The sequence below is a fragment of the Megascapheus bottae genome, chromosome 20, assembly GCF_031878675.1.
Source record: "Megascapheus bottae isolate mThoBot1 chromosome 20, mThoBot2.hap1, whole genome shotgun sequence".
In the NCBI taxonomy this organism is placed as follows: domain Eukaryota; kingdom Metazoa; phylum Chordata; class Mammalia; order Rodentia; family Geomyidae; genus Megascapheus; species Megascapheus bottae.
The window spans coordinates 1,553,460-1,579,159 of NC_143528.1; the positions used below are offsets into that span (position 1 = coordinate 1,553,460).

At 46.3% G+C, this 25,700-nt stretch overlaps 1 protein-coding gene across 3 annotated transcripts in view; it reads left to right on the forward strand.

Moving 5' to 3' along the window:
* Ank1 (ankyrin 1) overlaps nucleotides 1–25,700 on the forward strand; it is a 219,466-nt gene that overhangs the window by 184,982 nt on the left and 8,784 nt on the right. For 2 of the 3 annotated variants that reach the window (XM_090353872.1, XM_090353871.1), the window contains exons 36-42: nucleotides 173–247; nucleotides 2,235–2,366; nucleotides 3,567–3,713; nucleotides 13,689–14,226; nucleotides 16,664–16,940; nucleotides 24,037–24,120; nucleotides 25,543–25,683. In XM_090353872.1, the coding sequence (XP_090209998.1) occupies nucleotides 173–247; nucleotides 2,235–2,366; nucleotides 3,567–3,713; nucleotides 13,689–14,226; nucleotides 16,664–16,940; nucleotides 24,037–24,120; nucleotides 25,543–25,683 (1,394 nt within the window). Of the gene's footprint in view, nucleotides 1–172; nucleotides 248–2,234; nucleotides 2,367–3,566; nucleotides 3,714–13,688; nucleotides 14,227–16,663; nucleotides 16,941–22,711; nucleotides 23,138–24,036; nucleotides 24,121–25,542; nucleotides 25,684–25,700 lie in introns of those variants that run through there. The other variant, XM_090353873.1, reaches the window with a different exon arrangement.

Below are 25,700 nucleotides of genomic sequence, written 5' to 3' on the forward strand. Positions count from 1 at the left end.
AGTCTACCCAGGTAGGCCTGTTCCCAGGTCTCCACCAGGCTTTACCGAAACAGTGATTCCTGTACTCTGAGGTTCCCTTTGTGACCTATATACCCATTCATCAGAGACCCTGAGACCTGTCAACGCTGTGTTCTGTCCAGGCTGTTAACTGAGGTCCAATGTGTCTCTCCAGGTTTTCCCAGCGGGACTGACAAAGCAGATATGAAGATGGCTGTCATAACAGAGCACCTTGGCCTTAGCTGGGCAGGTGAGTGGGGAACGTAGGACAGGAAAAAAAAAAACACCTTGGACTACGCACCACCTCCCCAACATAACCCTGTCCATGGTGCACTGTGCATCTGTTTGGGTTGTTTGGGAGGTGCCTATGGAAAGCAGCGAGCTTTTCTCCTCCACTGTCATCTGAAAGGAATGCTTTTTATTTTAAGTTATAGGGTCTCTCATTTACTTTCCCTAGATTGGCCTTGACCCCAGTGCTTCTCCTATACCTCCACATAGCTGGGATGCTAAACAAACTACCACAGCCAGCTTTATGTTGAGATGAAGTCTAGCTAACTTTTTGCCTCAGCTGGCCTCAAACTGCCATCTTTCTGATTTCCCCCTCCCAAATAGGCATGAATCACTGAGCCTAGCCCCAAGAACCGATTCTTGACACTACAAAAAATTCCGGGATTTATCTAGTTTACCTTATCTCAACAAATAGAAAAAAGTGAAATCCATTATAATAGAGTGACTTGCTTATTGAAGCTAGCTAGAGACAGAATCCAGAAATCAAATGAGCAAAACACACACACACACACACACACACACACACACACACACACACACACAACATATCCCCTGCCTCCCCTTCAATGCATCACCATCCTTCAAAGGTAGCTTGCTTAGGAAAAGGAGGTGAGAAAGGCAGATTGTGTGTGCATGTGTATGGTTTTCGAGCATGCACATATGCATATGCAAGAGTACACTTAATGCACAGATGACCTGGGGCTTGAATTCAAGACCTAGGTACTATCTCTCCGCTTTTTCACTTAAGGTGGCACTTTGCCATTTGAGCCATATCTCTACTTGCTTTTAATTATTAATTAAAGTCTCACAGACTTTCCTGCTCAAGTTGGCTTCAAACCACAATCCTCAGATCTCAGCCGTCTGAGTAGCTAAGATTACAGGCAAGAGCCATCAGCTCCTGGCTTGAAAGACTTGACGTGTCATTTATCATCCTGGCTATAGATGAGCCTGTAAGACTTCCTGCCAACAACAGGACATCTGACTTTAAAGGAGAGAGATGCTCAGAATGTGTTTTTTTTCTCATATATTTTTATTGTAATTAATAGGAGGGTTACATTATATTCACCAGATAGAAGGTGCATTACTTCACATACATTGATACCCTTTCAGAATGTGTTTTATGCAGCAAAGGCCCTATAACTCAACTCTCTTATGCTCTTTTTCCCCTTTTTGTTGGCCTTCATATGAGTGAACTTGTCACCTACTCCCTCTGCATAATGCTTTAGACAGACTTACAATCCTCAGCCACAACTTGCTGAAACAAAAGTTTAGGGACAACTAATTATTTATACCATGGTGGGGGGCAAGGATTTGCCCTGTGCATATGTGCACATTTATGTATGTATGTGTGGGTTTTGTGTGTGCATCGCGTATGTGTTTATGGGCATGAGTATTGTATAGGCATGTTCTGATCGACGGTATCACTTCTTCCCAATCTCCCTTACTTTTGAAAGTATACTCAAGGGTACCTCCATCTTCTAACCACTTATGCAGGAGCTATTGTTCTTGTTTCTGGGTTGTATATGAGTGGAAACATGGTTTCGTTTTAAATGTGACTATCACATTTTCCTGAAAATGGGTAACGACCAAGCCGCCTTTCCACCTTCATTTGTTCCTGGGGGAGAGTCTCTGGTCTCTTATGCAGAAATATGTATTTGCAGGCAACCCATGCCTCCAGTTCCTTTTCCAGATTAGCTGGGTGATTTGTTTGTCCCAAGATACTGGAAAAGTAGCTGAACTTTCCAAGAGACTTGTTTCTTCCATCCTGTATTTGAAGGCAGGAAAGCATCAGAAGAGGACGTTTGTTCAGTCTTTCTGTTTTCTGGAGACTTAGAGCCGGTTGCCTCTTGCAGGTCACCACGTCTCCCTTGATGAGCAGAAACATGGGATCATGGAGGCTGTGTATTAGCAGTCTGGGCTCACAATTGCTCTTGCTTTTCTGTCTGCAGAGTTGGCCCGGGAGTTGCAGTTCAGTGTGGAAGACATCAACAGGATCCGGGTAGAGAACCCCAATTCCTTGTTGGAGCAAAGTGCAGCCTTGCTGACCCTGTGGGTTGCCCGGGAAGGAGAAAATGCAAAGAGTCAGTACTATTCAGCTACCTGGCCTTGCTAGACCTGCTCCTTGCCAAAAGATCTCTTCCTTCCAGTTCCATCCCTTGTGTTGACCTTGGCGCTTGTGATCTTACACTCCATTGCACTCTTTTTCTTTCTCTGTCAGTCTGTCTTTCACACACACACACACACACACACACACACACACACACACACACACACACTGGTGCCTCTTACAACATGCACTTGCACAGCCTATCTTGACCTCAATCTTTCCTCTGTTCTCAGAGTAAGATTTCCCCCTTGTGGCTGGAAGTGTGGCCTAGCAGTAGAGCGCTTGCCTGGCATGCATGAAGCCTTGGGTTCAATTCCTTGGTACCACATACAGAGAAAAATCTGGAAGTGGTGCTGTGGCTAAAGTGGTAGAGTGCTAGCTTTGAGAAAGCTCAAGGACAGTGTGCAGGCCCTGAGTTCAAGTCTCAGGACTGGTTTTTTTAAAAAGCTCTCACTGGATGACAGTGTAGATATAGGAAATGTATGCTTACTCTCATCTGCAAAGACTTCCTGAATTTCTCAACCAAAGTAGAGTTGGCTGCTGTCTCAGGACAGACTTGGGTGGGATACAAACCAATCCCCAGCCACTTTCATCCTCCCAGGAACATCTTTTCCCCAGCCTAGAAGGAAGATAGGCCTTGCTCTCTTTTCTGAGTCTCCTCAACCAAATTCTTCTCAGCAGCACTATGAGGGAGTTGACTGTTAGCATTTGAATCTCAAATCAACTAGCCAGGACCCAGAATGTCTAGAGGACAGAATCCAGTAATCCTTAGCCTCATTTGTCCTGGTATTCCTTTCCAAAAAGAAGCAGGGGAAAAAACAAACGCTCTTTTTTATGCTTTTAAACTGATTGGTGAGGGACTGGGGTTGTTTCTCCAAGCTAATGTCCTCACTTGGCATGTGTGATGTCACTGCTGTGGTCCCCAACACTTACAGGGAATGGAGGAGGGGAGAGTACTGTTAGCTTTTAGCAAAGATCCAGTGTAGCAATTAAAACAAAACAAAACAAAAACCTTCTCCAGAGAAGCATTTGAGGTTGATTCTTTTTGAAAAACTTGGTCACCTCATTTCTTCTTCCTCCTGGCCCAGTTTTCAGGCTGGCTGTGCTGCGTTCCTTAATGCTCTTGAATTGCTACAATTCACTCCTTACTTGCCGTTCTTTCCTTCCCTGGCAGTGGAGAACCTGTACACTGCCCTTCGGAACATTGACCGGAGTGAGATTGTAAACATGTTGGAGGGCTCTGGCCGGCAGAGCCGTAACCTGAAGCCAGATCGGCGGCACACAGACCGGGACTACTCACTGTCACCCTCCCAAATGAATGGTGAGTGCCCACTGGGACCAGGCGGCGCTGGGCCCCGTCTTTCTAATTACTGATAGTCCCTTCCTAAACCTTCACCCCCTAAAGTCATCTCTCCCTCCTATGGGTAGAATATTTAATTTGCCAATAATGAACTCCTCCCAGAGAGAGCAGAGGCCATAGAGAGAGACAGGTGGCATACACCTGTGCAGGTAGGGGTCCTCTTCTACACTGCCTGCCATTGTACCCATGAGCCAAGCACCTCCCAGGCCATCACTACCAGCCCTGAGGTCCTAGCAGGGCCTGGTATGGTGGGAAGTAGCTGGCTACACCCTCACCCTCGTCTGCCTTCATTCTATGGCACTCTTCCCAAGGCCTCCTCTCTGAGACATCAGTGTTCCTATCTGCAAATGTTCAGATGTTGGGAAGCCAAGAAGGTTCTGACCAGGGCCTGGTGTGGATTAGCTAGATGCTGTTTCAAGTCTCCACTGTGGCCACTTCTGAGGCTGAAGTCTCCTTTTCTTTGAGCCTATAATCTCTCTCCCTCCTTTCCTCTCTCACTCCCTCACCCTCTCTCTCCCTTTGCCTCTCTATCTCTATCCCTTTCCTTCTGTCACTCCTCTATCTCTTCCTTTCTCCCTCTCTCTCTTCTTCCTCTCTCCCTCTCTCTTCCCCTCCATCCTCTTCTCTCTCCCTCTTCTCTCTCTTTCTCACTCTCTTCCTGTAGTCTCATTTCATCTGCTTCCCCTCATTCCTTTTGGTGTGGTTCAGCATGGCAGCCCAAAGAGAGAAAACCCAGAGGTCCTTTCATTTGCCCAGCAGCTCTCAGCTGCATCTTAGGTCTGCCCTCATGAAGCAGCAGCCACCGGCTGGGGGTGCCTCACGGTCCCCCTCCATCTGCCCTCTCTTTAGTCAGTGACACAGCACAGAGATTCCACATCTGCCTCAACCCAGCTCAGAGATCCAGAAGCCTGGGTTCTAGCTGCTTCCTGCCTGCCACCTTTCTCCTGATTGGCTTAATGTTCTCCTTTTCTTTAAAATCAGCAAGTAAGGTTGAGTTCCTTAAATTCCTTACAGACTTTGGGGGAAAAAAGTATTATGGAAAATATCTACTTCTGGTAACTAATTTATCCCCTGGACACCTGGGAAGGGGGCTGTGTACATCAGTGCCATTCAGGTTCCTAGTTCTAAGGAACACACACACACACACACACACACACACACACACACACACACACACTGACCACGTGGGCATGTGAATGCCAACTTATGGTGAGGTCATGACTGACTAGGCACCACTCTGCCAGGCAAGGGACTGTGCATGCTGAACCTCCCCTGTTCTCCCTCCCACATCCTGTGTCTCCTGAAACATGCCATCTAGTGCCACCAGACACAGTGTTTCATCTGTTGGTTATGTCCTGTTACCTTTCTCTTCTGCCTCTGACCTCATCTTGACTTCTGGTTTGCTCATTCTCTTCCTGTCTCCACTGTCTCCACCTGGCCAAGTGTATGAGAGCTGTCAACCTCCACAGTTGCATGTGACTGACTCCCAGTCTTCCCCTTCCATGTCTCCTAGCTGTGCCCGTGGGCATCTGTGTGCGTGTGTGCACGGCGTGCCGTCTGTGTCACTTTGTATGGCTGCCGATGGTGTGCTCCGCTCACTCTATAGGTCCACAGTAAAGGGTTCCACACCCACAGGGAAGGTAGCTGTTCCCCAGGGGGCCTGGTTAGAACACCTCAGAAGACTCTTCAGTAGACGGTTCCCCTTCACCAAGGGCAAAAGGGAGCAACTGAGAAATTCTGCTAACGTTGGGAAATCTAAGGCATCCAATACCAGTCCTTTCCTGTGTGGCCTGAGCATCTTTCTATCCCCATCTTATTTCAGATTACTTACATCCCTCAAGATTTTCTTTTCTGTGTATTCCCTACTTGGGTACCTAAAGACTAGCAGCTGTATTAGAACTCCTTCCGGGAGTAAGAAGAGTCTCCATTGGTTGCAGAACTCCTGGGTACTGGCCTAAAGATCCTAATGTCTGAGCAGTCTGCATAGGACCAGGTCTCTGTGTTTCATGTCTGGCACCAAGGCCTCTGCTGCAGTGGGCTAGTCCATTCAGAAAATCATTGTCAAGCATCAACTGCAGGCCAGGTTCTTAGGCAGAAGAGAACATGTCAATTCTCAAACGAACAAGGACATCAAACAAAATTTGGCCATCGTGGAACCTCCTCTCTGTTGGGTGAGCCAACAGCATAATACATGAAAGAATCATACCATGCTTTTCACTAGGAGATTTAACCAGTGTGGTGAGATGGTTGCCTGTGGGCTAAGATGTAAAGGAGATGAAGGAGTAAGCTAGGTATGAACAAAGGATGCTTCATCTGTACATGTGCAGATAGTGTGGGACCTCAGGAGCCAGAGAGACTGAGAGAGGAGCAAGAGAGAGAGAGAGAGCAGGCACAGCGAACTGAAGGATGTCTTAAAGAGATTGGATTTTACCCAATGAGTTTTAAGCAAAAGAGTGGCATGATCTACCTGGATTTTCAAAGGGGCTTCTCTTCCTGCCCAGTTAAGTTGGTGCTGAATCAAATGCATCTCTACTTCCTGCTTCCCCGTGTGGCCTCTGGAGGCCCTCTGCAGCCCCTCTCAGCAGGGCCTACACCCTTGCCCTGCATGCCTCGCCTTCTGCCCAAGCACATACTACAAACAGATGCCTGGCTTGGCCCCTTCTGCCATTCTAGGTGTCAACACTGGCTTCTGTATGCTTTGCCTAGCCTCCTCCCTGCCCCCAGGCAGGTGCCCCACTTCTGTGCCCTTCTGCTCTGGAAAGAAGGAGCAGGCAGGATCTGAGGAGCAGGATGGGGAGGCAGCAGCCTCCTGTACTGTCTGTGGCTGTCTCCAGAAGAGAGCTACGTGACAGCTTGTCCTGCAGCCAACCCAGACCTGTATACTGAGGTCACCACCATCGCCTTGGCTCTTTTGTGCTATGTTCATGTCTCTGCTTCTCTGGGACTTCTTCTGAGTTCACAAGGACTCAGAACAGCAATAGGAGAAAAGCAGGTGATGTTGAGTACTAGAGCCCTTCCAAGAGGTGATGTCAGAAAAAAGATCAGACCCAAAGGCCATTTAGTGCTGGGTGCTAGTGGCTCATGCCTATAATCGTAGCTACTCAGGAGGCTTAGATCTGAGGATAGCCAACCTGGGAAAGAAAGGCCGTGAGACTCTTATCTCCAACTAACCACCAGAAAACCATAAGTGGAGCTGTGATTCAAAGTGGTAGAGCCCGGCCGAGTTTAAGCCCCACAACTGACCAAACAAACAAACAAACAATAAATAAATAAATGCCAGTTAGTATTTCCTTCATGGGAGAGAACTACCCCCAAGTTCATGGAATAGATGGAAGAGGAAAATTTGCCCGTAAAGAAAAACTTAGCATGTTCCTGAAAATGAAACAGATTTTTTATATGAAAGAACAAACTGGGCATCTTGTACCCATGTCATTTCTAGTTTGCTTTCATGAATGAACACATTAATGTCTACAAGGAAATAAATATTTTTATTTGCATCAACTCCTAATTAATACAGCTAGTGAAATGTGACCCCTGCCTTAGGCCAGGCCTCCTGTCCATACCTTTTGCTGACTGCTGACATTAATAACATGATTATTACATCTGGCTTAGCAGCAAGTGGGGTGACAATCTGAGATAAGGAGAGACCATTGGACCCTGTTCTGCCCTTCATAATATATATAGTGGCCTCTTTCCTGATATCCCCAATATTAACTCTAGAGAGAGAACTCTCAGCTGAGAGATAAGCCTCTAGAAGAAACCTAGAGAAATGGGCACTTCTGAGATTCCACAAAGGGCATGCAGAGATCTTTCTGTGGCCTGGTTTCAACATCCTTATAAGTACGTTTGGGCAAGGGCTGGGCCTAGTGGCAGCCTAGCATGCACGAAGCCCCGGGTTCAATTCCTTGGTACTACTACATACAAGCCAGAAATGGTGCCGTGGCTCAAGTGGTATCGTTCTAGCCTTGAGAAAGCCCAAGGCTCAAGAAGAGTCCCAGATGTTCTATGGCCGGCAAAGCTCTGTTTTCCCAGTCTCTCTAAATCTTGCTAAGAGTCCCAGGAGTGACAAAATGGTCTTCTGTCCATATCTGAGAAGCTGATTACAGCGCATTCTATTTATTCTACGATGGGGTGATGGGGTAACAGGTACTATGTATACTCTCAGGCTCAATGCAGATAAAAAGTAGACAAAATGTAAGAGACAGTAGTTTGTAAGACACTGGCTGTCAGGCAGCAAGGAACAGTAACCTATGAAGCAAGGGGAATAAATGAAGTAAGTTCTCTGATGACCTGGATGGTCAGGCAGTCTCCCTGGGCTGAGGAGACTAAGATAGCTAGACTTCCCAAGATAACTGCACAAGCAGAGAACTTTGGAGACCTACAAAAAGTCTTGTAGGAACTTGTAGGAACAAGTTTCAGTTGATCAGCTCTTCCTAGAGGCATATTGATCACACAAATATTTGGGGACAGAGGAGAGTCTGAACTCAGAAATGTCAGGGCTGGGGGCATGGCTTCAGTGGTGGAGTGCCTGCCTGGCAAGTTCAAGATCCTCAGTAAGAGCGCCAATACTGCCGAAACATGAAATAAAGTCTAACTAGCAGTCTAACTAGCCCTGGCTCGAGTAATGCTTGGGGCCTACCTAATAAATCTTGAAAGTAAAATACAGAAGGATCAACCTGCTTCTAAACACATAACTACATGACAGACAAAGCTCGAGAATATTAATAGGACTCAAAAAATACCCAGCATATAAAAAGGTAAAACTCCCACAGTTTAGTAATTGAAGATTAATGAAGAGGCAGAGAAAACCAACCCATAATAATGGATTGAAGCAGGCATGAAACCTGTTAACAATGAGCAGGCAAGAATGGTAGAATGGGATGTGCTTCGCAGGGATGTGCTTCGCACGTTCGAAGAGTTATGTAGGGACGTTGATAGACATTTTTTTTAATTCCAAACTGTTCTAGAGGTAAAGCATCTTTTTTCTTTCTTCTTCTTGGTCTTCTCCCTTTTTTTTCTAGTACTGGGATTTGAACTCAGGACCTAGGTGCTGTCCTTGAGCTTTTTTGCTCAAGGCTGGTGTTCTACCACTTCCAGATTTTTTAGGTGGTTAATTGGAGATGAGTCTCACAAATCTGCCTAGGCTGGCTTTGAATCATGACCCTCAGATCTCAGCCTCCTGAGTATCTAGAATTACAGACATGAACCACTGGTGCCTAGCTTACAAGGTAAAACATCTTAATGTGCACATGGTAGGTACAGTGTATGGATTTAGACTGAAAAAAAAATCAGTGAATTTAACAACAGAAATTTAAGGGCTAAACATTAAAATAATCAAGAGCTACAGTTAATATCAAAATAGATAAAACATGTTTCAATAAATCCAAAATATTCAAGTCATATACAATGATTTTTGGAAAGCATAACAGGAACTAAATACTTTTAAATAACCCATAGAGTAAAAAGTAAAGCAAATAGAAAATATCTTCAACTGAATGAAAATAAAAATTAAAGTCTCAAATTCTATGAGATGCTACAAAAGTAGTACTTAGGGAAAATTTTAAAGCATGTATTGACTACTTTTGAAAAAAACAAAGAGCTGGGTTTGATGCGTGTAATTCCAGCGTTCCAGTAGCTAAAGCAAGAGGATCCAAGTTCAAGGTCAGCATGGGTTATGTATCAAAACAAAAAGACAAAAAGAGTTCTCCAAACAGTGGCAGATTAAACTCTAAGTCATAGAAAATAGTTAAGATCAGATTAGAAATTAGTGAAACTGGAAGAAAAGCCCTGTGGGAAACAAATGAGTCCAAAAGCTAGTACTTTCACAAGATCAACAGAAGTGATACACACATACGCACGACCATCACCACCACCACCAGACTGAGCAGAGAAAAAAAAGACAAAACTACTTGTTACCTGGTGCCAGTTACTCCCACTTGTAATCCTAGCATTCAGAAGGCTAAAATCTGAGGGAAGTCCATGAAACTCTGACCTCTAGTTAACCACCAAAAAGAATAGATTTTTGGAGGATAAAAGAGATGATATCATTCTAGATTCTGCAGGCAATAATAATAAAAATATTTTAATAAAATTGAAAATGTATTGACAAATTTCTTAAAAAATACAAACTATCAGAGGTTACTTAGAAATGAACTGAATTGGCATGTATAACTGAAATACATTAGGATTTATAATTTAAAATATTCCTGTAATGAAACTCCAAATCTAGAAAACATGTACTAGTAATTTTACCAAACATTTAAAGAAGAAATTACTCACTTAGAAAACATCAAAGAAAATAATAAAATAATACCTTTCTGGTTAATTTTATACCAGCATTTCCCGGATATTGAAAAAGAACATATTGCAGAAATATTTACACAAACGAAATACTAAACTAAAATGAATTTGCATTAATTCCATGTACTGTGTGTAAAACATAACTCAAAATGGGTCTTAGGTAAAATGTAAAAGTTAACAATGTAGAACTGCTGGAGGAAAACAGAGAAAAGCAGAAATCTCGGGTAAGGTCAAGATTTCTTAAACATAATACCAGAAATACAATAGGATTGTAGGTTGCACTTCGTCAGAATTAGAAACTCTTCTTCAAACTATTTAAAATTAAAAGACAATCTGCAAATTACGAGAAAATATTAGTAAATGGCATTGGATAAAGGAAATCTCCAGAATCTATAAAGAACTCTTAAAACTCAATCATAACAAAACAACTGAATTTTTAAAATGGACAAAGATTTGAAGACTCTCTACACATGACAAATGTGCATATGAGATGATGTTATACATTATTCATTAGTCATGAGGGAAAGCACAGTAGAAGTACAAGTCACGGCTGACACCTATAATTCTCGCTTAAGCTATAATTCTGGAGACTAAGATCTAGAGGATGAAGATTCAAGGCTAGCCTGGGCAGAAAAGTCCAAAAAATTCCATCTTCAGTTAACCAGTACTGCAGGCCTATCTTATGTAGAAGAGCACCAGCTAAGTAAAACAAAGCTATTTGAGCAAACATGAGTTTCTGAGTTCAAAGTCCAGTACTACCAAGAAAGAAGAGCAGCACTATGTATAATAGCCTAAAGCTGAAGGCTACCCAAATGTTTCTGGACAGGTCGTTAAAGACCCAAACTTTAGTATATACAGTAGCATGTGGCTCAGCACACAGCAGCCAGGTGGACCCCAGGTCATTAAGCTGAGTAAAAGAAACCATGATTTCATTGATTAAAAAAATTGGGGGGAGTAAAGTGATGAGTAGTAACAGAAATCAAATCAGCAGTTCCTAGGGAATCATTTTGGTGGGGAGGGAAGGAGGAGATTACAAAGAAGCATAAGGAAACCCAGTGCAAGACGCTCCCACCTAACCCTAGCTTCTGAGGAGGCTATGTCCTGAACCAATTTCAAAGCCAGTCCAGTAAAGCAAATCTGAGACTAATCTCTAATTAACTAGCAAAAAGCCAGTTGGGGAGCTGTGGCTCAAGTGGTAATGTACCAGCTTTGAGCAAAAAAGCTGAGGGACAGCACCTAGGCCCTGAGTTAAAGCCTCAGTACTAGCGTGAACATTTACATACATGTACACACACACACACACACACACACACACACACACACACACACACACACACACAGAAGCCTGGGTAGGGTGGCACTGTCTTTTTATGTGGTAATCATAGCTTCAAGTGTGTCCATAGGTGTGTGTTTTCTGTATTCAACTATACCTCTGAAACTGAGTAAGCTTAAACTGTGTAACTTTTAAGTTGCTAAACCTCTGGTTTCCTAGACTATTAAGTAGGAGTGATTGATAGTAATATTCCTTATAACATTGTTGTGACTACTGAAAAGCACATTAGCTAGATGCACACCTATAATCCTAGCTAATCAGAAGGCTGAAATCTGAGGACTATCTGGGCTGGAAGGAAGGAAGGAAAGGAAGGCCAGAAGCAAAACTGTTGCTCAAGTGTAGACTGCCAGCCTTGAGCAAAAGGAGCTCAGGGACAGCACTCAGAGTCTGAATTCAAGCCCCAGGACCATGGTCTTCCCTGGTCCCCTAATTTTGGAACCTAGACTTGTAGAGTTAGTTGGGAAGATGGAAAAAGAGAAGGCATGTTGAGCACATGGCCTAGCTGCTGGCACGCAGGGCCCACAGTTAACCAGTAGCAATAGTGATTATGAATCTGAGGAAGGGCATTCCACTCTGGCTGCTGTGTCCCTCAAAATCCAGAGAGTTCTGCAAAAGTCACCAAGCCCAGTGGGTCCCCAATCCTGTTCTAGACAAGTGGGAGGAAGAATCAACCACCATCTCTGTCCTCAAAGGGATTACTGTTCTGTGAGCGTGCCCGGTGAGGGGCATAGCACAGGCTCAGATATGAGAAGACCAAGCTGAATTTTTCCTTATCTGAAAGCTGACATTAAAAAAAGAACCTGTCTGTGTGTGTCTGTGTGGTTTTATATTTGTGATCCCCAGTCGTTTAGCACAGCACAGTGTCTGGCATATAGTTGGACACTGGTGGATTTGGGGCTTGAATCAGTGGGTGGATGAAGATAAGTGGAAATAGCACTGGCAGAGGGAGAGGCTATGGGACAGCTGTGCTGAGACTCAGATCTGAGAACACAGAGGAGTCTGCTTGGCCCAAGCACACAGGGCAGAAACCTAGCCTGGCAATCACCTAGAGGAGTTGCTATGACTAGTGATGGAAGGCTTTGAACACAAGGCTGGGGAGAGGGGCTGTTTAAGCAGCAGAGAGACTACACACCCCCGCACACCCCTACACACTTACTTACACACCGCAGACTTTTAGTTCTGGATCCTCAGCAATTGTAGGCATGCATGCACCTGCTCCCTGGCTCAGATAAACGAAGCTGAGTAGAGGATCTTATCCTCTGGTCTCTTCTCACCACAGTTCAGCACTACAGCAGTTAGAAGCTTTCTTGTGATTCCTGGCTAGCGGAGGGCTGAGGAACCCCCACCCTTGCCCCACATCACAACAAATCCTAGCCCCCTCTATTCCATAGTCACTTCTGGAGTTCAGGCAGGCAGCGCCAAAGCAGAGCACCAACAGGGCCTCACATCGGAATAGGCAGGTGAAGTCAGATGCATGTGACTCCGACTGGGCACCCAGGGCCAAGCAGAGCTGGGAGGATGGCTCAGGGCCCTCGGAACAGGAGCTGCAGGGCAGGTGCACCTGGTATCCACCGTGCCCCTCTGACCTTGCCCCCATTTTTGAACCCTTAGAACCCTCACCTGTGCCACTGTAGATCATTCAGAGTTTCTGGAACCAATATGCAACTTGAGGAAAAGTCACTTCATGCCAAACCAGAAGCCTGGTTCCCATTTGACCACCGCACTGAGGTCTGTGGATGTTCAGTGTACCCTGCTAGACCCCTCCAGGGCAGCCTGGTTACTGACCTTGGTCCTGGGGGGCCTGCACTCTCCCTTTGAGGTGTATTCCTACGAGGACCTTAACTAAAGACTGTGCTAAAGTGAAGTTTTGAGAAAGAAAGAAAAAAAAAAAAAAGCAACACTTTCTCCTGCCCAGCGGTGGAGAGGTGGGGCTTTCGTCTGATCGCATAGATCGGAGCATGAGTCCTTTGGATAAAGCCTTCTTTATCTAGTGCTCTGAACTGGATAAGAAAGAATTCCAATCGCATTTCTTTGCCCTCTGGCAAAGGAGCCCCCTTTTGTCCTCACTCCCTGGCTGCCCCTTCCCAGTTCAGAGTCTTGTTTCTCTTGCCAGGAGGTCCTGGCAGCAGCCACAAGGCCTGAGCATTGGACTTGGAGCTTGGAAAGACCCCACCCCCACCCCGAATGTGCATGCCTCTTTGTGGCCGTGCCTGTGTGTGTGGGTGTGAGTGCGTGGACTTGCACGTGAGTGTGTGTGACAAAAATCGCTTCTGGAGCATGTTGCCCTCTGTCTGCCTCTCCAGGTTACTCCTCGCTGCAGGACGAGCTGCTGTCCCCCGCCTCCCTGCACTACGCGCTTCCCTCTCCGCTGCGTGTAGACCCGTACTGGAACGAGGTGGCCGTCATAGATGCCATCCCACTGGCAGCCACGGAGCATGACACCATGCTGGAGATGTCTGACATGCAGGTGTGGTCCGCAGGCCTCACGCCCTCCCTGGTCACTGCTGAGGACTCCTCTCTGGAGTGCAGTAAGGCCGAGGACTCTGACGCCACACAAGAGTGGAAGTTGGAGGGGGCGCTCTCAGAGGAGCCGCAAGGCCCGGAGATGGGCTCTCAGGACCTTGTGGAGGACGACACAGTGGATTCAGATGCTACAAATGGCCTTGCTGATTTGCTTGGCCAAGAGGAAGGTCAGAGGTCAGAAGAGAAGAGGCAGGAGGACTCAGGTGCAGGGCAGGACTCAGAGACTGAAGTGTCTCTTGTTTCAGGCCAACAGAGGGCACATGCCCGAATCACAGACTCGCCGATCGTGAGTCAGGTGCTGGAGAGGAGCCAGGACAGGTAAGAGCTGAACTGTGAAGCCAAGATTTCTTGTGGCTTCTGGGCTTCTGGGTGATTTTGCCTGGCAGTGAGTAGAGAGAGGAAGTTTCAGTGCTTCTTGACTTAAATCCATTGTGACACCAGTTGCGTCTGCAGACACTAAATTTAAATAGAGTTGGGACATGCACAGCCACTTGCCTGCCCAAGACCCCCTCCTGGGAGCATTCAGCAGGAAAGACACCAAGAGGTGTTGGGACAAGCAAGTGCATACTTAGGAGCTGGGTCATCAGGGTTGGGAAGCTGAGTCTCCACAATGCTGTGGGCTGCAGTGCTCTGGGCTCTGGTCATCTTTTTATTCTTACTATTGAAGGCCATGTTTAGATACCTAGCAGAACCAAGACCCAAGGAAGTTATTTGCATGTGATTGCTGGTAATAGAGGCCTCTTTACTGATGCCCCTGGAACAAGAGAGGCTGGAGGGCTTACCTAAGCCAGACAGCGCTTTCAAGGTTTAAGCAATCGTTAGTCAAAGATCAGGAAGTAGCATGGCAGTTCAGGCAGGTAGGCTCACACCCTCTGCAGACACTGCAGGGCTGAGGATCACACACTCCTTGAGTTTCCACTGTCCCAGCAGAACAGCTACCAGAATCCAGGCACTGCGCTAATTGCAGGCCAGTGAGAGCTCAGAACTTAGATGGTCCTGTACAGGGGCATAGTAACGAGTCACACATGAGCTGAGCGTCCCTTCCTCGCCTGACACAGGATGTGAAGGACAGAGGCCTTTTGTCCATGCGGCTTTGTTTCCTAAGTTTCCCTGGAGCAAAGGCCTGTGATCACAGCAGCTGCCAGGGATCTCAGCCCTGGCCAGGTGGAGGGCTTCCCTCCCCTCCTCTGTTCCCCTCTACTGGAGCTCAGGAAACTGGCTGCTCCCCGGGGTCACTCAGGACTGTCGAGGAACAGAGGTCATTTAAAGTATGGAAATCTACAAAATGAATACTTTTATTGGTGGAAAGAATTGGACAGACTGAGCTGATAAGGGTTCAAAGTAAAATCCCTGTGGGAGAGGCTATCTTCTGACACCTAATGAATGCTGGCCATTCATTCAACATGGCATCCATTAAATGTTGATGTATTGCTGGCCAGTCACTGTTGCCTGGTTCTAGGCCTACTTATAGGCTCTGTGACCTTGGTCAGCCATCCAGTGTGGATGTCATTCATTCACGAGATAGTAATTATTGAGCACCTACAGTTTTCTGGGCACTATAAACAATACAATGATGGGGATATGATATTAATAAATCAGATGAACGTTTCTACCTGAAAGAATTAGTGGAAAAACTGACAAGAAATACGATAAGGTGCACATAGAAATAAGATAAGGTAAACTCATGGATTCCAAATCCACGAATTCAGCCAACTGTGAATAAAAATTATTAAGGGATGGCTGGGGGGCGGGGGGCTGTTCAAGTGATAGAGTGCCTGCATAGCAAAACTAAGTCCTGCAGAAAAAAAAAGAAAATGTGTCCCATCTGAACATGTGCAGGTTGTGTCTTGAGCAGAGATTGGCATAGCCAAGATGGAAGCCCAGGGGCAATCAGGAGGTAGCACTGATGGTGATGGCATTACACATCATGAGGCATCGTTGGTGAGAGAGGTGGTTAGATTCAGAATGTATTTTAAAGTCAGACCAGAAAGAATTGCTGACCAATACGATATCGAATACTGTATGAGAGAAGCAAGGAGACAGGGGGGCCCTGGTGCTGTCCCCTGACAAATGCAAGAACTTCACAAGTGCTGAAGAGAAGACCACAGTGAAATCTGATCGTGCCATCTTTGAGATGCCTGTTAGAGATCCAAAGTGGAAAGGCAGAAGAGCAGATGGATATATACATTTGAAGGCCAGGGAAGAGATGAGCTCCAGGCAAAATGAACATCTGAATGGATGTAAAGTCCAGACTTGCAGACAGTCACTGAGGCAGTAGGTGTGGATAGCAGGAGCTCGGAGGACAGTTGGGCTGCCACAGCGCTCAGAAAGCCAAGAGAGCCAACAAAGGCTCCAACAGGAGTGCCAGAGGAGGGGAGCCAGGCAGAATTGATGTTGAGGAAGCCATGGAACAGTATGATGGGGGGTGGGGGAGACAGATCACATTGTCGCATGAGAATATGAGAGTGACCTAGACGTCAGGGTTACATGGCATTGTGTGAGGACATGAGAACATGTTTCTGTGAACCCAGAGGGGAAAGTGGCCTGACGACTCTCCCCATCTGGCGACACTGATATGCCATGTGCACCTCTGTGTTTACAACCTCCAGATCCTCCAGGCTAGAGGATGGTCCAGAGTGTGTTCTGGAGTAGGGTAGGCTGGGATGGGGGAACGATCTTTAAGAATAGAAACTGAGGGTGACCAGTTGTCCTTCTTCTCTCTCTCTCTGTCATCTGTCTCCTGCTTGGATCCCAGACCACAGGACTGGGATAGACAAAGTTCTGTGGTTTCTCACCTGCAAGATGTTGCACAAATGCAAGACCCCCATTCGCTCCAGAGAAAAATTGCCACTGTCCAAAGGCTGGAGCCCAGTGGGCCTCAGGAATATGAAAAGGTGCTGGTGTCTGCAAGGGAGATTGTGAGGATGGAGCAGTCTGAGACTTCTAGCATCCAGGAAAGCAGGAAACACAACCTCGGAGACCCTGGAGAGTGGCTTCAGGCAGCCGGGAGCACCTTTTCCCGGAAAATACAGGTGAGAGCCTTTGAGGAGCACCTCCTTTCTTCTTTTCCAATCTAGGAAGCTTATGAATCAAGCCCTGAGCCAAGGATGTTTACTTTCTTTAGAAACGGTGACCGTGACTTTATTTCTCGTTTTAAGTGGGGACACAAGAACTTTCTGCCTCCTTGGCCTCTACTAAGGAGAGGCAAGGCTCACGGCAATTGTGGTGATCTCTCCCCTTTGTTTACATGGCAGCCCTCGCCCCTCCCTCCTTAGCCAGTGATTCTCAGAATGCTGGGTGATTTGCCCAAAGCCCTACTCTCCCAGAGGGCTTCAAACCACAGTTTCTATTTATTTTGCTCGCCCAACATGATTTTAAAAGAGCTTGGAACTGAACCATGTGCCAGTGGCTCACACCTGTAGATACTCAGGTACCTGAGTACCCTAGATACTCAGGAGGCTGAGATCTGAGGATTACAGTGAGAAGCCAGCCCAGGCAGAAACGTCCCAGAGACTCATCTCCAATTAACCACTAAAAAGACAAAAATGGACCTGTGTCTCAAGTGTTAGAGCACCGGTCTTGAGTGAAGGAAGACTAAGCAACAGGGCCCTGACCCTGAGTTCAAGCCCCTGTATACACACACACACACACACACACGCACGCACGCACTAAGAAAAAGGAGGAACAATAGAAGGGAAAAAAAGGAACAAAAGAAAGAACAAGAAAGGAAGGGAGGAAGGAAGGAGAAAAGAAAAGTACTAAGAAAAGAAACAAGCTTGGAGCCAAGAGACTAGGCCGGCTGGATCTATGTGGCCATGTACAGCACCGTTCTCTCAGGACACATGACCAGCCCCTCTCTTCTCAGCCCCTCAGTGCCCTCAGTGGTTATCAAGGAAGTGATTGGAAAGTCATCAGCATCACCAGCTCTGGACTTCCGGGATTCTGGGTGCCACCTGGGTTGGAAGGCAGTAGGATATAGGCAGCAGCCTTCTTTCCTCCCCCTGCTATCCTCTCTCCATCCTCCCATCCACCCCCCTTCCTCTCTTACATTTCCATTCTCCCCTAAGTCTGCCTTGATCTGTTGTCTCTATCCTTCCCCACCCTCTCTCCTCATTCCACCCACTTACCACTGCCAATCTTGTTGCATCTGGAACTCTCCTTCCCGCACATATTACTTGGAAACAAATCTCAGACATTTTATTAACATTTGATTTATGGGTTCTTATAAAATTTGTATTGTCACTCTGCAGATGTTTTTAATACGCACATGACCCATATGTCCTACCCCAGCACCTTGTTCCCATCTTGTCCCCCACTTCCCTTACAGCTCTTCCCTCATTTTCTTTTCTTCCTCCCTGAATCTAGCCTGGCAGGATCCTTTAGACACTTAAGAACAAGAGTGGCTCTCCAGTGGTTCTGAGCTGTTGGCTATAAAGAAGTGCTAGGAATTAAGTAGAGTTTTATTTAGAAAACTTCCTTGCCAAGTATGTGCACTTGGACAGGACAGGCAGTGCATCCATTTTTAACCACAGGCCTTCAGGACATGCTTTCCCATCAGGCTTCTTCTTGACATCAAATCCAATGGCTCTCAGAGCACAAGCTCTGAATCCCCCATAAACAAGAGGGACCTCACAAGCATCCTTTCCTCAGCTCCCCATGCGCCACTCATGGTGAGGAGAAAATGGGGAGCAGAGAGAACATTTCCACATCACATATCAACTCTCTTGATTATAAATGAGGAAACCGAGGCCTAGAGAAAGACCTTGGGTTTTCACTGGGGCTCAAAGACTCAGTCAGCATCTGGGAGGAGAGTCCAGCGTCTCGTATCACATTCTGTGGGACTCAGTTTGCCAGTCTGAATATGCAGGCTTCACCCCATTAACTCCCTGGCCTGAGGACTGTTAGTGGATGGATAGACTGGTCACTATTTGGAAATTGGCCTTTCCTCCATACGATGATAATGAGGCCCAATGGAGGTAATAAGTAGCCAAGCTCCCATTTGCCAGTGTTTATATTGAATCCCTAACAGCAGTGACAGGGTGACAGAGCAGTAAAGAGATATCAAGTCATTTGAGATTTGGGAAGCAACTGGAAACAACCACAGTCTAACTGATTGCTCTGGAGACCTGATACTGTGTGTGTGTGTGTGTGTGTGTGTGTGTGTGAGAGAGAGAGAGGGGGGGGGGGAGAGAGAGAGAGAGAGAGAGAGAGAGAGAGAGAGAGAGAGAGAGAGAGAGAGAGAGAGAGAGAGAGAGAGGGAGAGAGAGGGAGAGAGAGAGGGAGAGGGAGAGAGAGAGAGAGAGAGAGAGAGAGAGAGAGAGAGAGAGAGAGAGAGAGAGAGAGAGAGAGAGAGAAGAGAGAGCGAGTACTCTGCCACTGATTCACCTTCCTCTCTCCTCCTCTCTACTTTTTTGGGGGGTTAGGGCTGCTGGTCTTTGAGACATGAGTCCACCAGTAATCCTCCAGCTTGCTAATAAAGGCTCATAATTTGGCTTTTTTCCCCCATATATTTTTATTGTAACTAATAGAAGGGTTACATTATATTCACCAGATAGAAGGTGCATTACTTCACAAACATTGATACCCTTTCTCATGTCTTGGTCCCCATTTGCCCCCCACCTCCGCCACTCACCTTGTTTTTCCCCTTCCCTATCCGATTTCAAATAACCAAATACACATATATCCAATATATCAGATAACAAGATGAAATACTTTGACCATATGAGATAACCAAGGGACACAGCAAAAGAGATGAGAGATAACATAGTACATTAAGTGGTGGCTTCTCTGTTTCTCACGACTGAGTTTCCTTATAACATTCCTTACAACATTTTTTTTCTTTTTATCTTTGTTTTTTTCATATATTTTATTGTAATTAATAGAAGGGTTACATTATATTCACCAGATAGAAGGTGCATTACTTCACCAACATTGATACCCTTTCTCATGTCTTGGTCCCTATTTCCCTCCCCCCATCCCCGTCCCTCATCTTGTTCTCCCCCTTTCCCTATTTCAAATAACCAAATACTCATATATACAATATATCAGATAACCAGGTGAAATACTGTAACAATATGAGATAACCAAGGGACAGCAAAAGAGATAAGAGATAACATAGTACATAAAGGACAATAATCACTCGTTACATGGCTTTTGTTTCTATATTCTGGAGGTCCTTTCATTTAGCATCATCCTATATGGCCTTATGTGTCTAGGTTTTGCTCTATTGTAAATCTCTGCTAGGAGAGCCCAAGGTTTCTACTGATTATGACAAATGAGGGAAACCACTGAGCCTATGTTTCTTTAAGTCTGGCTTACTTCACTTAATATGATTTTTTTCTAAGTCTTTCCATTTCCTTACAAATGGGGCAATGCTGTTCTTTCTGAGAGCAGCATAGAATTCCACATCTGGTTGCTCCACTCATCAACTGAGGGGCATCTAGGTTGGTTCCATATCTTTGCTATGGTAAATAGTGCTGCAGTGAACATTGTTGTGCTAGTGGATTTAGTATGTCCACAACAACATTTTTGAACAGAGCCTGGGCACCATCCCTGAGCTTTATTTTTTTATTTTTTATTTTTAGCCAGTCCTGGTATCTGAACTCAGGACCTATAAGCACTGTCCTTGGACTTTCTCAAGGCTACAGCTCTGCCACTTGAGCCTCAGTACCATTTTTGGCTTTTTTCTATGTATGTGATACTGAGGAATCGAACTCAGATCTTCGTGCATACTAGGCAAGCACTCTACCACTAGGCCAAACTCCCAGCCTGTCCCTGAGCTATTTTGCTCAAAGTTAGCGCTCTACCACTTTGAACTACAGCTCCATTCCTGGTTTTCTGGTGGTGAACTGGAGATAAGCGTCTCATGAACTTGCCTGTCTGGGCTGGCGTTGAACCTCCATCCTCAGTTCTCAGCCTCCTGGAGTAGCTAGGATTACAGGTGTGAGTCACCTGTGCCCAGCTTCCCTATACTTCTTAGTGAGCTACAACTACGTGTCTCATGTGACTTGCATCTTTGTTTGGCTTTTATTTATCTAAGTGTTTTTTGTTGAACAGAGGCCATTTGGAAGAAGTAGGGGAGGATTTATACTTCTACAAGCAAGTTCCCATAACTGTCTTTGCTTGTCTCCTCTATGGAAAATAGGAAAGAAAGTTGAGCATAAGTGGTAGGATGGCAGTAAGGTTTAAGCAAGTCAATATATAATCCACAGACCAATGCCTGCTGAACAGGACACACTACAATCTCCTTGTCAGTGTTATTCATGGCACTAGTATTATCAACTGTATGGTCCTCACAGAAGTTGATAGAGTAGAGAGAACACCTTAATTCTATTTTACAGATGAGGAAACAGAGGCCTAGAGAAGATCAGCTTTCCCAAGACCCCATGGTGAGTGAGCTGTAAGGTCAGTTTGCTATGATCAGGTCAGTGTTTTTCCTGCCAAGTTGGGTTGCTGCCTGAAGGAAACAACCTGACCCAGAACGTTCAGATGCCGGGGCTGTAGTCTCTGTGAATGCAAGAGTAAAGCAAGATGTTTCTGCTCGGTGGGCACTCCTAGCTTAGCACAGAAAGAGCCTTTGAGGACAGGCCTTAAATAGGCACGCCAGTTCTACGCTAGGGCTGTGGCTGGAAAAGGAATAAAAAGGGACAGAAGCCCGTGGGGCCAATGGAAACCATGCCAGCTTCTGTGTGGCCTTACCAACTGTGTCCGACACCTACCCTCCTCATTTGACCTAACCTGGAAAGCTACTCACTCTTGTGGCTATTTTTAAAATTTATTTTAATTATACTTAAGTGGTTGTACAAAGGAGTTACAACATGTCAGATTGTGAGTACAATGCATCTTTCTTTTTTTTTTTTCCAGTCCTAGGGCTTAAACTCAGGCCTGGTCACTGTCCTTGGACACCTTTGGCTCAAAGCTAGCACTCTGTCACTTGAGCCACAGTACCACTCCTGGTCTTTTCTGAGTATGTGGTACCGAGGAATTGAACCCAGGGCTTCATGCATGCTAGGCAAGCACTCTACCACTAGGCTACGCTCACAGCCAGTACAATGCATCTTAGTCACTGTTATCCCTTCTACCATTCTTCCCCATTTCTCCCAATCCCCTCATCTCTCAATTTACTGGTCTCCTTTTTAGATATGTACATTGGATATTATGGCTGCATTGCCCACCTCCCCTCCCCTTGACTTCAACCCCTCCTCACACGTACAACACATGTTTCAGCTTCCCCCCCCCCCCCCGTGTATGCCATACTTTGGTTGAGATGTTTGTGTATATATGCTTATGACCCTTTATATGTTTTCATGGAGGTTTGTGATTTAGATCTAATTTCCACATATGAGAAGAAAACATGCATCAGAGTGATTTTTTTTAATAAATGCTTCACTATCCCAGGTGGTCTCAGCCCCTCCCCACACACACACACACTGAGACCATCACTCTGATCACCCCAGCAGCATGTTCTGGAGACAGACAGATGTACAAGTAGCCACAGGCTCAGGCCATCTTGTTTTCTGTCACCAGACAAGAACATTTCCCAGGGCCAAAGCCCTTCTGATTCTGGCAGGAAGGCCCCGCAGGACTGATATATGCTTGCAGGGTCCGGACCCAGCACCTGCTGGCTCCCATCTAGCCAAGTTGGACAGCTCCAGCAGCTGCTTTGAGAGGTGAAATTATAGCAGCCTGACGTCACCCAGGAGTGAGGCCAGAGCCTGCGCAGCTCGACAGGAGGGCACTGAGGCCACACTGTCCTAGCTGAGAGGGCGATTTGCTCTCCTACTTGGAGAGAGAAATAGTGAGGAATAGAAAGCAACGAGAGAGAGAGACAGAGAGAGAGAGAGAGAGAGAGAGAGAGAGAGAGAGAGAGAGAGAGAGAGAGAGAATGAGAATGGACAGGATGGTTGAGGGGATGAGGAGTCCCAAAGGAGCATGAGATGCTGGCTTCCTGCCACATCTGGGCCCCTGGCTCCCCTGGTCTCCAGAAGACCAGCTGTGGGAGGAGGTGAGGATGTGGACTTTCATCATCCAGCTCCTGGTCATGCTGGTGCTGCTGGGCTTCTTCCTGGTTAGCTGTCAGAATGTGATGTGCATTGTGAAGGGCTCCCTGTGCTTCGTGCTAAAGCACATCCACCAGGAGCTGGACAAGGAGCTGGGGGAGAGTGAGGGCCTGACTGATGATGAGGAGACCATCTCCACCAGGGTGGTCCGACGGCGGGTCTTCTTAAAGGTAACACCAGACAGGTGGCAGGATGAGGGTGGAGGGGGCACAGAACCAAACACAAGATGGAGCTGGGGGCTGTGCCAAGTCAGGTCAGGAAATGTTTGGGGGTTTTGTTTTGGTTTGGTTTTTGTGTTTGTTTTGGGGGCTTTTTTTGTCAGTTTAGGCCTGCATGCACTTCAGCTCACGGCTAGTACTCTACCACTTGAGCCACGGCCACTTCCGGTTTTCTGGTAGTTAAGTGGAGATAAGAGTCTCACAGACTTTCGTGCCTGGGCCAGCTTTGAACCATGATCATCAGATCTCAGCATCCTGAGTAGCTGAGATTACAGGCGTGAGCCACCAGCGCTAGGAAATGTTTTAGAAGAGAAGAATCAGGACGGTTTCAGACTGGGTTCTGTTCTAGAAGCCAGAGTTGTATGTGTCATTGTCTGGGTACCTTCCTTGTACCTAACACAGGGTAACTGTCCAGAGAGCTGAGCTGTGGGATTTCGAAGATCAGTTTATTGCCATTTTGTCACCAGTCAACTTTAGGGGTTGCATTACAAGTCATTTGGGGAAGCATTGCTTGTGGTTGGGCATCTAAACTTTAAAGTTCATCTAAAACAGGAGACTTATTTCCTGCTCAGGGCCTGTCCGGCCTGCTGTGGAGGATCAAGCCAGGAAAGCACTGGACCCTTTCCTGGCCTCCCGCCTCAGGCCTCAGGCCCCATGCGGGTACCACCCACAACTCTTGGCTTGATTGTAATTACTTGCAGAGCTCTTAAGTTTCTTGCCATTGTTGGATTTAGATGCCATTATTGGATACTGCTGCTGCTGCTGCTTCTGCTTTTCTATTCCCTCATTCTGCACTGTGACTCCTAAATTCCCACTTACAAACTTGTGTTTTTCCTTTTTTCTAATTTCAGGGACATGAGCTTCAGAATATTCCAGGGGAGCAGGTGACCGAGGAACAATTTACAGATGAGCAGGGTAACATTGTCACCAAGAAGGTAGGTGAAGACAGGCACCACCTGCTCTAGGCAGAGGCCAGTGGAATTAAAAGGCAGCAGAATTCAACCTCACTGCTCTCCTAATGGAGTTGGCACAGCTGTAGCCAGCCAACTCCCATGGATCAGGAGCTAAATGCTTTCTCAGCCCTTTGTATTCCCAACAAGGAAGTCTTCACAGTCTCTGTCCCACTTGAGCCTGAAGGGCACAAGCTCCCTGTCCCAGGACAAGTCCCCTCAAAATATCCAAACCTAGTCCTACGATGCCCAGCCCTAAAAATGAGCAGTTAGAGAACAAGGTGGTCTTCCCCAGACTATCAGGAGCTTCCTCTCATTGACAAGGATGTAGAGATATATTTATGTTGTGTATTAATACATACCTCACCGCAAAGAAGTTGGCTGTTAAGAATTGGCCTGACATGGGGCGGGGAGTTTGGCCTAGTGGTTGAGTGCTTGCCGAGCATGCATGAAAACCCGGGTTCGATTCCTCAGTACCACATACACAGACAAAAGCCAGAAATGGTACTGAGGCTCTAGTGGTAGAGTTCTAGCCTTGAGAAAGTCCAAGGACAGGGCTCAGGCCCTGAGCTCAAGCCCAGGACTGGCCAATGAAAAAAAGAAAAAAAAAAAAAAAGAATTGGCCTGACAAGGTATTGGTTCCTCAAGTTTATAATTCTAGCTACTAAAGAGGCTGAGATCTGAGGATCGAGGTTCAATGCCAGCCCAGGCAGACATGTCTGAGCCTCTTATCTCCAGTCACCCAACAAAAATCCAGATGTGAGTGGAGGTGTCACTCAAATGGTAGAGCAGCAACCTTGAGCAAAAAAAGCCAAGCAAGAGCTCAAAACCCCAGCACAGGTGTGTGAGCATTCACATGTGTGAGCATGTGTCATGCATGTGCCCATATGCAGAATTAAAAAAAGCTGGTCTGCTACTAGGAGAGGGACACAGGGAGAATTTCTCCACGGGGCTGCTGCTACCTGGGTGGGCAAAAGCCTTTCAGTCATCTCTCCCCTTATGTATGGGCCCAGAGTAAATAGTGCTTACAAATCTGAATGAATGAAAAAGATGGGAAAGGGTAATGGGGTGGGAGGTGAGTAGAACTGCTATAGATGCAGAAGAGAAGCCCTCAGGCACTGCAGATTGAAGGACAGCCTCAACTGTCATCCAAAAGACAGGTAGAAACCAATCTAAGGATAAATGCATCATTATACATGGTCAAAGTGAACATTAAGTGAAACTTTCACAGAGACCACACTTTCTAGCGCCTCTGCCATGTTCCAGTGTGGCTTTCCCACAGGGCCCAGTTCCCCTCCTGGTCCCTCAAGGACAAGGACTGCCCCTCCCTCACATCTCTCTCCTAGACTTGCCTTTTTTAACCCTGCCTTGATGATTTCAACAATCACTTTCCTCTTTCTCTTCCAGATCGTTCGCAAGGTCGTCCGGCAGGTAGACTCATCTGGCACTGATGACACCCAGCTACATGAGGAGGTGATTGTTGAGGGGGCCCTGGAGGACCCTAGTGAACTGGAGGCCGATATGGAGTACTTTATGAAACACTCCAAGGTACTGAAGGGACTGCG